Source organism: Anser anser (genome assembly GCF_964211835.1).
Source record: "Anser anser genome assembly, chromosome: 1".
Taxonomy (NCBI): Eukaryota; Metazoa; Chordata; class Aves; order Anseriformes; family Anatidae; genus Anser; species Anser anser.
In genome coordinates this window covers 114,274,050-114,290,488 of record NC_139720.1, presented here as the reverse complement: position 1 = coordinate 114,290,488, position 16,439 = coordinate 114,274,050, and the positions used below count along the sequence as shown (strand labels likewise).

The window sequence follows — 16,439 nt, the reverse complement described above, 5'->3', positions numbered from 1 at the left end:
AAAAAGCTAATGACTTCTCCTACCAAAAAGTCCACCCCCACCTATGTTTGCAAGCCAATACCCCCAAATTAAGTCCACATTAAAACCAAGCGTTAGGATAGGTAGAAGGGAAATCTGCTCCTTTAAGCATGTCTGGTCTGGTCAAAGGAGCCATAAACAAGTACAGAGACAGACCTGACTGACACATGATAAGGGAGGCAGTGATAAGAACAAACCTGGTCAGTCACACTAATTGTTAAAGACCTGTGGAGTGTGAGAATGTTTATTTTTTCAGTTGGGAGGATGAGGAAAAGGAAGAAGATAAACACAGAGAACCATAAAACCCGACCAACTAGTATTAACAGAAACAACCAGAAACAAACCTGGACAATCACACTAATTGACAGGCTTATCAAGAAACCGATAAGGATGCAAACCTGAAGGCCCAGGTAGTTGGAGGGAGGTCAGTGGAACTATGCCAACTGATGAGGCAACGTGCAGGGGAAGAGGGAGCAAAAATGGGGGAGTTAAACAGAAAGAGGTATAAAAAGAGTGCAGATTGCGCATAAAACAGGGACTATCAGCATGCTTGGCTGACAGATCCCTGCGCCTGATGCTTAAAGTATTTCCTATCCCCTTATTAAATCTTAACTATCTCTTTGTTGCATTCTGTCTGCATCGTGTATGTGCCCTACAAGGACTAAATGCCAGATGCTGGTGAGATCTACACATGCAAGTGGAAATTGGTGCCAGCTGCTGGAATAAGACTTGGGGTGTGGGCACCTCAGCCTGCAGTGTTGGCTGCTGGAGTAAGCCAGGGTCCTCAGTAGTTGGAGGGGCCACAGTTCCTTGGGTCACAGGAGGGTCCTACAGACTTCGGGAACAAAATGCCAGCACAGGGGGCACCACTGTGAATGGATCTGGTGCCAGCTACTGAAGTCAGACTGGGTGTGTGGTCACCCCTGGCCTGCAGAGTTAGTTACTGGAGTGAGTGTTGGGGTCTTCAATGTCCAGTTACTGGGGCGGGAACAGCATCTGTCAAAAAAAGCAGCTAGTGTGGAACCAGTGAGAGTGTGGGGCTCCGTGCCAGATGCTGGAGCAGGACTGCAGGTCACAGCCCAAGCGCCTGGTGCCAGCTGTTGGGGGTGTGTGGAGGGAGGTAAATGTCTGTACCTTCCTCAGACTTGGTGTGCATGGGGATATGCATGTGTATTCACCAGCAAACTTCAAGCTGGATTTGGCAGTGAGTAGGAAGCCCGAGATCCAGGCCAGGGTATCAAGTGAGCAAGGGTCTATGCTGGTACATTCAGGGGCACTTGTGAACATGGTGTGTCTGTGGGACAAGCATGCAAATGCTGCCTGTTTGCCAGTGAGCGCTGCGCTAGACCAGCTAGCAAGCAGTAGGCATGTAGGGTGGATAAGGCGGCCTGGGATTTGGTCAGAGGGGCTGTGAAAATGCTCAAGGGATCTGTGAATTTGTGTCTGCTTGTGAATATAAAGTGTCATGGGCGTGCCCTCACTAGGGACCTTCAATCTCTACAAGTTGAGGAGACAGGAGGGTACTTGGCTGTCTATGTACATGTTTTTCGTGAGTCCTGTATGCAGGTGCTATTGAAGGCAGCATCTTGCCTGTAGAAGTGTGTGTAACCAGCCACGTCAGCGTTTTGTCTGTCTGTATCTCTGGGATACGTGCTCAGCTTCCCTACCAGTTCAGCCCGCCAATGGGAGAGTGGCAGCTTGTGCAGAGAGCCTAGGTCCCCAGGCTGGGCAGGAGGGAGGCCTGGGACAGGGCTGCTGGAGGAGGTGGTTGCTCCTCATATCCCCTAATACAAAGCAGCACAGAAAACAGAAAATAGCTTTGTCATCACGAAAGGAAAGAAATTAGAGTAGAAAAACTCACAAGGTTTGCATCTAGAACATTTTCCCTGGACAGCTTTTCTGCTTCAATAACTCGCCCCCTCCATCCCCCTTCCTTCCCTCCATACCTTCCATAATGCCAGAACAACCAAGTCACAGCAAAGCAGTGTAAACACGCTAGGAAATTCGCCTGGATTAAAAACATTTCTGATTTTTATTTTTTCTTTCAAATCAAACTAGATTTCCAATCAAGTTCACAGAGCAACTGTAAGAAATACCACACTAGATACTGACTGATGGGATGGGTGCAGATGTGAGAAGTGGCAACCCTGAGCCAGAAATAACAACAGGAATGAAGCTACATTCCAGATCACAGCTGCCTTTGGGGTATCTTCTATTTTAAATGCTCTCTCTGTCAGGTAGACAAGGACCTCAGGACATTCAAATCCACGCTTAGGAAAGAAATTGAAAAGAACAGCTGAAAAATGTCCAGAGAACTGTCTAAGAAATCGTCATAAAGAGTTAATAATATGGGATTCATACCTCACAGTTTTAGTCATCTACTACACAAGTAGCCTGAAGCTAGTGATTCTGGGCTCATCCTACAACCAGCAAAGGGCAGAGTTGCATCCAACCACTTTTGAAGGCACACTTTAAAGGCACGCACTTTAAAATGGCATGTATCATACATACCCTTGATTTCACTGACTGCACAATGAATGCAGCATGACCAGCATAGATGTAAACACCCTACCCCTACCGTTTGGAACAGTCATGCAGTTTAATGGTGGAACATAATCATTTATTCTTATTAAGAAGGTTAAGAAACCTTTTATGGTCAAGCACCTCACACTGAATGACAGTATTCAATAAAAAGTTTATATAAAATACATAGTTACCTGTATTCATTTGTGTAATCAAAATCTTGTTTGTTATGAGTTGGTTTTAGGAAGTTGCACTCAATAATTCCAACTACACCAACACCCATGTTATTTGCCTGAAAGAGATTAAGATCTATCAGGAGAAAAAAAAACATACCAAATTCCATGCTAAAACCATAAGACTTTGTCAAAGGTAATCAAAACTTATATACACAACAAGTAAAAAACTTTCTGCTTATCACCTGTCTCCAAGAAACCACCACCCTCCACCCCCCACCCCCCCCCCCCCCCAACCACAACCCTCTTGACAAAACACCTCCCCTGGCTAAAAACAACTGCATACAATTTAATGCAATTTTTTATGGCCGTGCAAAGTAAAAAATTAAAATTTTTATTATTTAATTAAAAATTATATTAAAATTTAAAAAGTTACATCAATATACTAGTTTCTATCTGTACTCTTAAAAAAATCAGCATTTGAGTGAGAATTATTTCTAATGATGTTAAAATATTTTTCAGCTTAAATTCCTACCTTTAGCTGACAGCCAACTCTTTCATAAGCTTTGATGAGTCTGTTTTTATGGTACATCATTATTCCATAATGATCTTTGTTTCTGCAGTTAAATCCAAAAGTAATTCTTACAGTTTTAGCCTTTTACCAGATATTAAGGAAAAGTCTGGTTAATATCATGTGACACAAAACTGTATTTACTTTGAGTGCTTATTCTAAACTGGGTCCTGGAACTTCTTTTTATTTTTAAATATATTGAGACAATTAAAAACAAAACAAAAAAAAAGCTGCAACATTCCCAGCAGAATTGAGACAGCTTACGTACAAAGTATGTATTATATCATTATATCATATAGTGGCTTGGGTTGGAAGGGAACTTAAAGATCAACTAACTCCACCCCCCCTGCCATGGGCATGGACACCACCCACTGGATCAGGTTGCCCAGGGCCTCATCCAACCCGGCCTTGAACACCTCCAGGGATGGGGCATCCACAGCTTCTCTGGGCAACCTGTGCCAGCGCCTCACCACCCTCACAGTAAAGAATTTCCTCCTAACGTCTAGTCTAAGTGTCCTCTTCCGGTTTAAGACCGCTCCCCCTTGTTCTATCATTATCTACCCAAGTAAAGTGTCCTTCTCCATCTTTTTTATAAGACCCCTTTAAGTACTGAAAGGCAGTAATGATATGTCCCCGGAGCCTTCTCCAGGCTGAACATCCCCCAGCTCTCTCAGTCTGTCTTCACAGGAGAGGTGTTCCAGCCCTCTGAGCATCTTTGTAGCCCTCCTCTAGACTCACTCTAACAGGTCAAGATCCTTCTTGTGCTGGGGGCCCCGGACCTGGAGGCAGCACTCCAAGTGGGGCCTCACAAGGGCAGAGTAGAGAGGGAAAATCACCTCCCTTGACCTGCTGGCCACCCCTCTGTTGATGCAGCCCAGGACGCAGTTGCCCTTCTGGGCTGCAAGCACACACTGCTGGCTCATGCTGAGCCTTTCATCCACCAGAACCCCCAAGTCCTTCTCTGCAGGGCTGCTCCCAATGAGTTCTTCTCCCAGACTGTACTCATGCCTGGGACTGCCCTGACCCAGGTGCAGCACCTTGCACTTGGACTTGTTGAACCTCATTAGGTTCATGCGGGCCCACTTCTACAGCCTGTCCAGGTCCCTTTGGGTGGCATCCCTTCCATCCCTTCCTTCTTTGGTATCAACCACACCACTCAGCTTGGTGTCATCTGCAAACTTGCTGAGGGTGCACTCAATCCCACTGTGAATTACCAAAGGATACATTCAAAAATTTTGGCCTATATATATCACGTTCAATGAAAGCAAGGCTTTTGGAAACCAGCTGTGTTTTTACTTTTTGTCCTCGCAGAATGATCTGCATTCTTGGCTTCAGATACAAAATACTGCAGTAAGCCTGCAAAACACACAGTAATTCCTGTTACTCAAAAAGACAACAAGAAGACTTTCTCTATCCCCCCCAAAAAACCCACACCAATCAAAAGCCATCAAGATATGAATACTTTACAATACACATTATGTTGGAAAGACAATCCCAGGTTTTAATTAAAATGTTATGAACTCATTTGTGTCAAGTCCCCCCACATGCACACACTTGAATCCACAAAACCCAGGAAATGCAAGGGTGCATAAAATACAAATCACATGAATAGCAATTGAAGGAGAACTTTTATGAACATGACAAGTTAATCAGGTGTCTGAAGACGCACTTTTATCATTAAGAGCTCTCAATCATGCTCAAACGCACAAGCCCGTATTCTTATTCCCTACTGAGATCTTTAAGATTCTATTACAAGCTTAAAAAGAAAAAAAGCAATTGTTAACTTTGTTCAAATGACTGCCTTATCAAACTACACAGCTTTCTCATAGGTGTGTCAATCCATGAATTTTAGTCTGCCTTTCATTCACCATATTTACACCTTCAGTATTTGAAGTGGATTAATGACTTCAATGAGCCTTGGAATAATTGAATGTTGCATTTCAACTGGAACAACACTACTGAATATTATTCAGAAGAAGTACCCAGAACACCTAGAAATTCCAGGTGCACTTTCTTACAAAAAAAAAAATCACCTTCAAAGACTATCGGAACAATAGCGTAAACAGTGGCTGTAATAATTAGCCTGCAGACATGGTCTTCTAATGGAACTGCTTCCCAGTTCCTTGATGTCTTTTGAAACCCAGAATGGACGCTTCACCAGCTGAAAACTAGCAAAAATTTATTTGAGGCTTCATAAAAAACAGTAATCTTCTTCTGAAAAAACGGCAAGTGTTTACACAAGTCCACAAACACATTTCATGTTTTTCAAATAGTGTCAATATGTTGCCTTAACATTTATATTCTGACATTTGTCTTTCTTATTGTTTCCAATCACCAACTCTGAAGCATGGTATATAATGTTAAAACAAAAGCACACATCTTTCAGTTTCCACAAAAGAAATAAAAAAAGGCATACATACTCGTAGTGAGTAGTCGCTTTCTGGAACAATCTGGTCTAGCCTCTCTTGTTTTTTATATCCTCTTTTCCCTGTTTCATCTAAGTCTTCTGGAATCCTGATATCATATTTATCCTTGTCGAAGTCAAACTCCGTTTTTTCATTTTTATCTCTAAGAAATAAGATAAAAATATACTAATTATGAAAAGGAAAAAAAAAAAGATATTGAGGTGAACCCAGAGGATATCACAAAGATGAAAGAAACAGAATTCCTTTAGTGTTTTTCTTCACAGACTTGCTAAAATTCACAAATTCACCAGCTCCTTTTTGAAACCCCAGGAATATGAGAGAAGTGACAACAAATGAAACTTTCATAAGTTCTAATTGTATTCTAAATAGGTTACACTTCATTAATAAAAATAGACAGTATAAACTGTAAATAATGGATGAGCCAAAATGCATGCATTCCTTCTAAATGAAAGATTTTTTAACACTGAAAATTGCGTTCCTAAGGTTTTTATTGCTGCAGAAGTGACACGCTACAACTTTCTAACTCAATAATACTTCATTGTGATTTCTTATTGCAGTGCTCAATAGATGGTTTCTTTTATTTAGTTGCAACTGACAGACGTTTTGCATAACACTGATAATATCATAGTTCGCAAAAAATACTCCAGCAATAAAGTATTAATATTGAAACAGCTCTGTTGGGTTTTTGAAAGTAGATTTAGTTGCAGCACATTAGAAACAACAAGAAAAAAAATTCCTCAACTGTTCTCTTCCACAACTTCCAATGAAGACTCAAATTCAGAGCATGAAAACTACCCTGCATAGTTAGCTGACTTTATTTCTTGAACAAAAGATAATACAAAAAAGTGATCCACATTTCTAAAAATAAATGAAAGTTTATCTGGATAATGCAACTTAGTTTTTGAACTGTACAGGAGGTAAAGTTTTTCTTATGCAGTACGTGGCAAGAGGAAACAATCAAAATTAGTAATACCAGACCTTGTTACCTCCAGCTTTCTTGCATTAAAATTTACTCTACTAAAGTGCCTTAAGATCCCTAAAATACAGAAGTTAATGAAATAAGAAGAAAAGCGCCTTTCATCTGCTATAATTCACTGAGATTTTGTTCTGTCCTATAACATTTTACCTGTAGTTATCCCAGTCTGGGTTTCCTCCCTATACTTTTTTTTTCTCTGATGGGGTAGAATAAACTGAAAAACAAGCTATTTTCCTGCCAAATCCACTGAACTGTGAAACAGTTCAAAATTGCTTCTGATGGATACCTTGTTATTTTTGGTATTTAAAACTCCAGTAAGCTGAACACTTAAGAACACAGTACAAGGAAATACATTCCCAACCAATTAGCTCTATCACTGTTAAAGGAGTGATAAAGCTTTTCCAGACAGGCCATCAGACAGGTTCCCTGCTAGTAAGACAGCAGCAACCATGCAAGAAAGAGAGGACTGGGAAAGATGGGAAATGATGACATCCAGCTGCCACTGCTGCAACAACAGATTTAAAAAAAAGGAAAAAAAGCAGTAAGCCCAAGCTAGAAAAGGCTGAAAATCCATACTGCTGCGAACAATCCCACACACTTAAGTAGATGAAAATAAGTAACTATTTACTTGGAATTCCGTTTACATTACAATAAACAGTTAATAAGTTTAGGAAGGTCCAGGTCTTGCCATATCAGTTTGAGGTAACACATTTATAATTCATCTATTTCATTTTTTCTTCTGCAAAATCAACAGTATTTTATCAAAGGGAAATATGAAGTCCTTTACATTCTCCTTCCTCCTTTGCTACTAGAGATTAGCAACAGTTCTCATGCAACACTATCACCCTTCAGATATGAGTTTGAGTCTAGTTTTCCCAACCGCGGCTGACTCTCCAGTCTTTTGGAGTTACTCTACAAAAAAAACAACCCTTGTATATTTGCATGCTAAGAATAAATAACAAACGAAATGAGAGATAAGAGAGACTGGACTTCATCTTACCTTCTAAGATTCCAAATTATAATTCTCGTTCCTTTCTTCCCCATGATAGCATCTAGTTCTGCCAGTAACTTCTCCTCAGTAGGAAATAAAGAATGCGTTAAGATAGCCTTCAGGCTGTTTTTGGATTCTGTTGGATCACTTATCTGTCGTAAGCATTACGTTAATGAGAATAACTTTGAATTAAAAAGAAAAAAAAAAACTTTCAAAAGATGAGCAAACTTTGGCAACGGAATCCTCTACTTCTCACAGGCTTTCATTCCACATCTCAGATCTCCTACAATTGTAAAGATTTTAACACATTAGTCTAAATAAATTGTAAGATGGGTAGAAGGTTATCTGTAAAGATAAGGAGATTTCCTTCAATGATGTCATCACCCAAGTTTTGCATATACACACAACTTTTTGCTCAGAAATTGTCGAAAGGATATGTTGGTTGTTGAATGTCACTATAGGAACCATGACATGCTCTGCTTTTGTGACCTCAAGGAAAGTCTGAGATAACAGGCCAACACTCATGGTTTCTCCATTCTTGGTGAAGACTATTGCATCTTTTCCCAGGCGCATGGACCCCGATTTAAACCCATTTCCATACAGTCCCACCGGAACACGGCCATTCATAACAGATTTCTCACTGAAGCCAAAGCTGAAATGTAAAAACACATTGAAAGAGTGTAAAAAGCCCCACAGCACTTGAAAACCTGGAAGACGCATTCAAAATTAACATTAACTTAGACATTGAGTTCATCTCTTGTTTTAGAGATCAGGTACTGCCATGCAATTAAACAACGAACAGCTAATGTAAATCCACAGAAATACAACCTATATAAAATTACTAAAATCACAGTGCAAGAATTCAGAGAAACGTACATTCACCTTTTAAGTATCGATAAGAAATATCATATGCCTGGAATTATCTGCATTCACACAGGTTTCTAATAGTTACCCCATGGCTTCACAATAAGTTGTGAGAAAAGCCCCTTTGGGTTATGTTTTTCTTTTCTTCCTCCACTTGCTTAAAAATGTGATCTACAAAATTTTCCATTGGTAACTTCTCATTACATTTAAAGTAGAATGCAGTAAAATGCGTAACTATGTATGGAGCATGGGATTTCACAAGTAAGCTATTAATTATGGTATCTTATAGAAAAAGGAAATAATTTGAATTCAAACTTCCTCAAGTTTAAACCCAGAGATTTATCTGGAGGCAGAAGAATATATTTTATACTAAAAAAGCTCGAACAGCAACCTCTTTGCTAACTGTAGAAACAGGAACTGCAGAAAGAACAGTTAAACCCTTTAGAATATTAAAAGGTAAAATGACAATCCACACCAATTTAACTCCCACTCCCTTAACTTTTCCAGAATACCTTCTATTTTCTATACTCCAAAGGGTTTGAATTGAATATTCCTTTGTCTCTTGTTCACTAATTTAGTCTAAAGCAAGCTTGAAGGGGAAAATGATTCTCCTTAGCTCCACTGAAGGGCACTACAGTTTACTTGGCACAACACCTGCACAGAAAGTTAAGTGGGAATGTTTACAGAAAGGATAAAAGGAAATTAGGAGATAAAATACATCTCCAAAGCTGTATGAAAGCTATACTAGCATCTGTCTCTTCTAGAACCTCATTTGGATAATCACTCACCTTCAGAAGTGCTAAATTTAAAAACGAGCTTAGTAGATTACATGTGATAGAGAGGAATGAACTGAGCAAAAACAGGACTAGAAATTGGAATCTTTACAAGAAAACAAATTGCAAAAGAGGTTATCTACCTTAGCATTTTGTGCAGCTTCTCTGTGTTCATACCATTTCCATTATCAGTGAATGTCAAGCATATATTGTCATTTATCACTGTTTTGTCTATCCATATCTGCTTAGCGCTCACATCTGGATCATAAGCATTATCTGAAGATTGCAAAAAAAAAAAGCAAACAAGAACAGAATACTGAAAAAACAAACGAATTTAACACTTTAAAATAGGTTCACACAAAGTGCTTAATTCCAGTGAAGATGTCAGGTAGCAACTCTTCCAAAGTTATTTAAATGCTTACGTGGCATGCAACAGTGCTGTATCTGGTAGGTATTCCCCCCAAAAAAATCCACCAAATGCTAGTCTTGCAACACTGACAAACAGTGATAAGGAACTGCTGTCCCTAACTTTATTATGATGCTGTGCCCACACAAACTTGTATTTGGTGAATATGGCATCATGGGCTCTCAGTTCTGCATTTGTGCAGATCCTAACAGAGCTCTAAAACTGCAGCAACTCTTCAGCTCCGCGGTTAGATACGTCATAGTTGCAGAAGTTATGTGCTGGCATAGAGATGGATTTCTCAGAAAAGTCACTGAATATTAGCCAAGCTTTACACAGAAGTATTTTTTTTATTAGAAGCTTTTAAATAAGTAAACGTCCTAAAAATTGTCTCCTAAAGTATTAACCTCTTTATAGTTGACAACACTAGATCAAAACATTGCAATGAAACAGCTGCATCAAAAGCCAGCAAACCATGCCTGAAAACAAGACAAAGTTTTCCAGCTATTCCAGATGACAGTACTATACAGCTAAAAACTTAGTCTGAGACGAGTGGTTGAAACAGAATGAAATGAGTGGTTGAAATTGAAAACAAAACCCAGACAAGTTTTCTAGTTTCGTTTCCTGTTTCCCAAGCAGCTGTTGCAACATTCACTTTTCTCTCAGCCACCCAAACATCTCCTCTGACTGACTTCCAGGTATTGAGGTTATTGCGCACAATCCAGACAATGGCTCATCACTAATATACCTGGCAGCAAAAATATCTTACCTGCAGTAGGCTTTTTAATTGGGAAATAAGATTTGAAATACTATCACAACTTCAGATAATCAACTTTGAGACATTAAAAAAAGCAAACAAAACCTTGAAGCCACCCCCCGTTCCCCCCACATCTCAGATAGTTCTGTGAAACCTAAAACTTTGACTCCACAGGTGCAGGAAATTAGGTGAAAAAATTATTGCTGCTCTACTACCATATAGATTCTTTATCAGCAGAGTTGACAGTCACAAATATATGTATCTTGCTACCGCAAGTTTTTCAGATCTAAGAAGGTATGACTTTCACAGAAGAGAATTATAAAATGCTATACCCTGACCTTCCTACTCACTGGATTTGAAAGAGCCTGCAGCATTTCTACTGCAAGTGCAACCGAAATCATGGTACCGCAGGCATTTCTTGGATGCAAAGCTGGTTTAAATCTCATCTGCACTAGAAGCAGTTTGGCTTCTCTTCCCGCCACCTCTGTGCTACTCATGGAATTTGGAGGTTGGGGGAGCTGGGATGTGATGGCACAGTAGGAAGCAGTGCCCCTGCCTCACTGCCTGTTTTGCAGGTTCACCTGAGGGGCAAAACCCAACAGCTCAAGCCAACACTGCAGGCTGTAAAAGGAATTACAGCTTGACAGCTTTCTATGAGCATAAACTGCAAACTCCATCCACAGCGAAAAAAAATCATAAAAGCATTTCAGCATCAACAGAAGAGAACATTTCAAGTACAATTAGTCTGAAAGTATTCAATACCATACTTAGTGCAAGCTTTCTGATTTGTTAGCTCACCATCTCTCTCTATTTAACCTCTTTGATGCAAGTATCACAAAGAGTTCACTTTAATTTAAGCTAAGGACTGTCAGGAGAGGCCAGCAATATAACCAGGAAAAAGTTGACAGACGGGAGCTTAAAAAGCTTATTTTATCCTATAGACCATTAGGTTAAACTAAAACTCAGGCCTCTATAAAGTAGCCCTATTATTACTGTTTGATATTTGGCTTATAGTATAGCCTCACATAGCATGAGAAAGACAGATTACAAAATCAACTAACTAGAAGCCTTTACACCCAGCATGTTGCTACTATGCTTCTGAACCTTTGTTAAAGCAAAACAAATGACAAAAGAGGCAAAGGAAGGAAGAAGGCAAGCTCACAAGCCTTGCACAGCACAAATCTGTTAATTCCAGCCAGGTATGGCATGGCATAAAACAGATTAAATGACTTAACATGTCAGTCATGACTTACCACCAAAACAGCTAGTTCTTTCCATAGTCATGTGGTTCTTGTTTCCTTGTGACAACTCTCCCTTTATCTAGCAGAAAATTTTCTTTCTTTTGTTAGGTTACTTTTCTTCTGGCTTAAGAACTGACAAAACTAGAGCATAGGAAGCTAAAGAATGTGACCAGAAGAGCTGCTCCCTTTGGCAAAAGCAAACTGCTTGATAAGCCGAGCAAGTCTTTCCATACCACGCCTTTATTTCAAGGGACTAGTTAGAGAAAGTAAGCTAATCATTCCCCAACTCAGGAAACATGCAACTCTGAGAATATCCAGTTAGCGGCTATTCAAAATAAAAAGCAAGACGATAAACAGGAGTTAATATATCAAACACACTCAAACCCCTACAAACAGCAGACAGAGACCATTACAAAAACCAGGATTCTTAGGACACCGATGGACCAACCATTCAAAGGAACCACTCAAGTATAACCCTGAAGATGTTCAGCCAGAAATTTTGTAATCCAAAAGAATAAAATAAGGATGTTTGAGGAATACTGTGTCAACGTGCAGAAATTGCTGTTGGATATTTTCAGGAAGCACTGAAGTGAAGGAAAGGGAAAGGTCCAAATGGATGGAAAAAATGCACAGGATAACGGAGGCGAGGGAAGAGTGGGAATAACACAGGCTGACTGCATGAAAGCTGTTCAGTACACTTCTGTGGTTGGAACCTTTGCCACTCTGTTGTACATTCTTACTAAACTTTATTTCTATTTCCTACATGAGTGTGCTCTCTAATCTGAATGTGTGCCTGTACGCATTTGTTCTGCTAGCAAACCTGAAGAGGGACAAGTCAAAAAGTTGGAAGATACCAGAAACTGCAGAGATCCAAGGTCTAAACCAGAGACTGGTAAAAAGCCCAGGGTCTGGACACAGTAACTGGAAGGACTCCAGGTCCTGGCAAAATACCCAGAAATGTGGGTAAATATGAGAGCTAAGTGACCAAGAATAACGCGCATGTGCCACTAAAAATTTAAACGTGGTTAACCATCAAACAGGAACAGAATAAGGCCATTTGGTCAGTTCACATTTTGTGTTTACGTGGGTTCTTGCAGAGCTATCATCCTTCGATCTGTGCTAATCTGCCTGTCGCCAGCAGTGTCTGTACAGGACGTAAGTGCGCAGGCACATCCTTGGAATTTGTGCTCAATCTTACTGCTGCTTGGGCCTGGGAACAGCAAAGAGCAATAGGCCTGCATTCGGTGGACTAGAAAAGAAAGGATTCTCTTGGCCCCACTGTCCTCTGCATTTGGCAAGTTTCAATAAACTCAGTAAGAAGAAAATACCAAGTCCTAAAAGGCCCCCGCAACAGATGTCAGGTAGTACACATGCTGTCAAGAAAGAATGAAGTCAATCTGTCTGACTGTACCCAGACAAGATTTTGATAAGATTCTGAATGATAACAACAGGGTTTCCTTACCTGAAGGAAAAAAAAAAGTTTTACAACAAGAAAAAGAAGTATTACAATCAAGTACTCAGGCAACTAGTGATCCACATACCTATAAGTTCTGCAACTGCACTGAAAGGCCAGGTGTGACTAGTGGAGTTGGTATGCAAGAACTTTGGACAAAGCTGAAATAAAACAGAAACAATGTCATTAGTTTGTGTTCTCCAACGAGTTACAAAAAACATCAAAGCCTTAGTCCAAAACTAGCAACAGAAACACAAGCGCTCACGTATTAAAAATGTAAACCTTAAAGCACAAGTATGGATCTGGGAAAGGGAACAGCACCAAATACCCTCAGTGACTTGCTATCTCATTGCTCCTTTTGCCTATGTTGATCAGAATCACCTGTTAGTGGGACCCATCAGACTTTCTCAGCCTAGCAGTTTATACTGTTGGCAATTCAAGCTCAGACATTTTAGCCTCACTTATGATCAGATGCAACCACAGGAATGCAGCCACTACTTGGATTAGACGACAACATGCAAAATAAATATACACGCTCATTGGACACATCTTACAGATGTCAGTGACAAAAGTATTCTCAAGTAATTCATGAGAGCCTGGGTTTGTACACAGTCACCTAGATCAAAAGAACATGAAAACCAGAAGTAGATATCCATATAACTTCAGGATTTGTTGATGCAATGTTTGGGGGAAGTATAACTGCTGAAAGTGATAGCTGTATTTGCATTACCACTTAGAATATCTGTAATTATACTTTTACAAGGCCTTTAACACAAACCTGGTGCATATATATGCTTAAGCCTTACTGGCACAGTCATATTCACAAAAAGCAGTACCTATGAATACATAACACTGGAAATAACCCTTGTACAGTGCAGCTGCATCAGAAAATATAATCCATATTTTAAAATATTTTCTGTTTTTATATATAAAGTGCATCCATATCCTCACTTATTACATTTTACAGAACTACTACACTGACGATCACTTTCATGTAATTAGTAAGGTCTAAATAAAAGCAAGCAACAACTTCACGTCTCCAAGTTCGCTTATCGGCGAGAAGAATAATGCTAAGAGCAAGTTCCATAGCAGCGAGCCAAGTGCCATGGTGGGAACGCAGCAGCAGCCCTGGTTCGGATCAACATAAATTGCCAAGAAATCTCACCTTGATTCAAAGGTCACAAGGAGCGCAGAGCACACTTTCAGACCGCAGCTTAACCCCTGTATTTCTCCACCGAGCTAGAATGCAAGTACGAGTGGGCTCTACATTCTTCACTGCCATCTGTGTTTTAAAATCCCACTTTTATAAACTCCGGTAAATTGAACCAGCCCCAGTCACTGTGCTCCTTTGAAGTGCGTAACAGATGCTTACAAGTAATTCAGAATCTAACATGAAGATGGCATCAAGCCAAGCACTGGGAGCCTCACTTATACCATTGCACGTGCTCAAACAGACCTTTCAGTTTCGTTCTGTACCATATCATGGGTCAGCAGATCTAAAGATCTGTGCTGTTCTCTTCACTTCAACCTTTCACAGTGCTGGCAGCATTTGTTCCTTTGCTTTCTAAGATGATGATGATAATCAAAATACACCAGGAACAACTGGATTCCCCCCCCAACCCTAAATCCCTCCTTGTCGAAACATGATACTAATGCAAAACAAACAAACAAAAAAAATCAAACAAAACCACCCCCACACAGGTACACATTCAAATATTTAGCATTTGCTCAGCTCACTGCTAAAATATTTCTTTGCTGCTAGCCAGCGAGAGACTTCTGTCACGCAGAAGGTAGACTGGGACCCCCGCAGTAACTGCTGGCACTGTAACCTCAGCAATATGGACTTGGAAAAAAGTCCTGACTGTAGTTTCGGAAGGTGTGAATTCAAAGTTGTGGCCCTCCCCTGGTCAAGTAACACTGATGAAAGAAAGAGCCTCGGCACCACTAAAACTGACCCTTACAGCCAAATGTCCTTTTTTCCACAAAGCAAAGCGTATGTGGGCACAGCAAGAACATCTCTTCACGCAGAGCCTGAGTAATGCAGCGCTTCTCCATCCTGCATTTCACTGCTGCGTACTAGCAACTGACATTGAGAAGAATAGCATCGTAAGGAAACCCCATCTCTTATAAACAAACATATGCCGGTCTCCTGGGACACTATTTCATTTGGTAAGGTTTTGAAAAAGGCTGAAACGTGATATGCGATGGCGGGAATGTGAACAGTTACGGGAAACTAGAAGATACGGATGTGGCCATGGGAACCATCAGAAACTGGTTCTTGGCTCTCAAGCTCCACCAGCAAAAGGCGAGCATCCCCCAGGGTGGTTAGTGGGAACATCTGCCTCCCAGCAGACAGCACCATTTGCTGATGCAGGGCTGCGGAACACCGATACGCAACAAAAACAGCTTTAAAAAAATGGAGACAAGCGCTGTAAGGCCATTAGCTCCCTAGCTTGCTTCAGAGCACATCCAGCTGGCTGCCACCACAACTGAGGGAGAGCTCGGCAAGAATCACTGGAGCCCATTTTGTCCCCAACACTTCATTTCATCAAATCGCTACTTTAATTAGCGTTATGAATAACTGCCTTTCCAACGAATACAGTATGAAAGTTACTCCCCAGGTGAACGCTCACTTTGGGCTATTTTAGTATGACTGCAGCTGAGGTGATCCAGCTGCACTGAATGCTGGGCCCAATAGATTTTGTTAGCAAGTGGGTTTTGGTTAGCTGCTTCATTTTTTATCCTGAAAGCAAGCGCAGCAAAATCCCTTCAGAACACAGAGCTAAACCTCCACCTCCTTCAAACTGCGCGTACAGTTCATGTACATTACGATGAGCAAATATTAAAGAACAAGGCAGCTTACCTTTGAAAATGACAGGCAGCTTTGGGAATGTTAGCGTCCCAAGAAAAATGGAACTATTCCATCTCTTAAAGAGTATAAGTCACGCACAAATAACGTAACTACTGAACAAACAGCCTTGTATTTTATAAGTACTTTGCAACTTTAGGGGGAACAGCCCCACTACCGTTCTCTTCCTCCTACTTTTCTTCCACCTGGTTGCTTCTTTCTTTCCTGTTACATGCCTTCCTCCTCCCTGCCAGTTATGCTAGCACAGTTGCATGATAACATAGCGAACCACATCATGGCATCACTCCAAAATAAAACTAATTTTTTAAATCTTATTTTTAATCTGGATCACTTCCTGATCTGTCTCATCGCGCAACTGAGAAAAAAAAACGTTACCAGAGCAACAGCAAGAGAAAAATGCC

At 40.5% G+C, this 16,439-nt stretch overlaps 1 protein-coding gene across 1 annotated transcript in view; it reads right to left on the bottom strand.

The window, feature by feature from the left end:
* Positions 1–16,439, bottom strand: part of MORC3 (MORC family CW-type zinc finger 3) — a 30,078-nt gene that overhangs the window by 12,333 nt on the left and 1,306 nt on the right. The window contains exons 2-9 of the mRNA XM_083819991.1: positions 13,258–13,330; positions 9,459–9,591; positions 8,118–8,330; positions 7,688–7,837; positions 5,706–5,853; positions 4,510–4,641; positions 3,250–3,369; positions 2,736–2,833 (exon numbers count right to left, since the gene is read on the bottom strand). Of these exons, the coding sequence (XP_083676117.1) occupies positions 2,736–2,833; positions 3,250–3,369; positions 4,510–4,641; positions 5,706–5,853; positions 7,688–7,837; positions 8,118–8,330; positions 9,459–9,591; positions 13,258–13,330 (1,067 nt within the window). The remainder of the gene's footprint in view (positions 1–2,735; positions 2,834–3,249; positions 3,370–4,509; positions 4,642–5,705; positions 5,854–7,687; positions 7,838–8,117; positions 8,331–9,458; positions 9,592–13,257; positions 13,331–16,439) is intronic.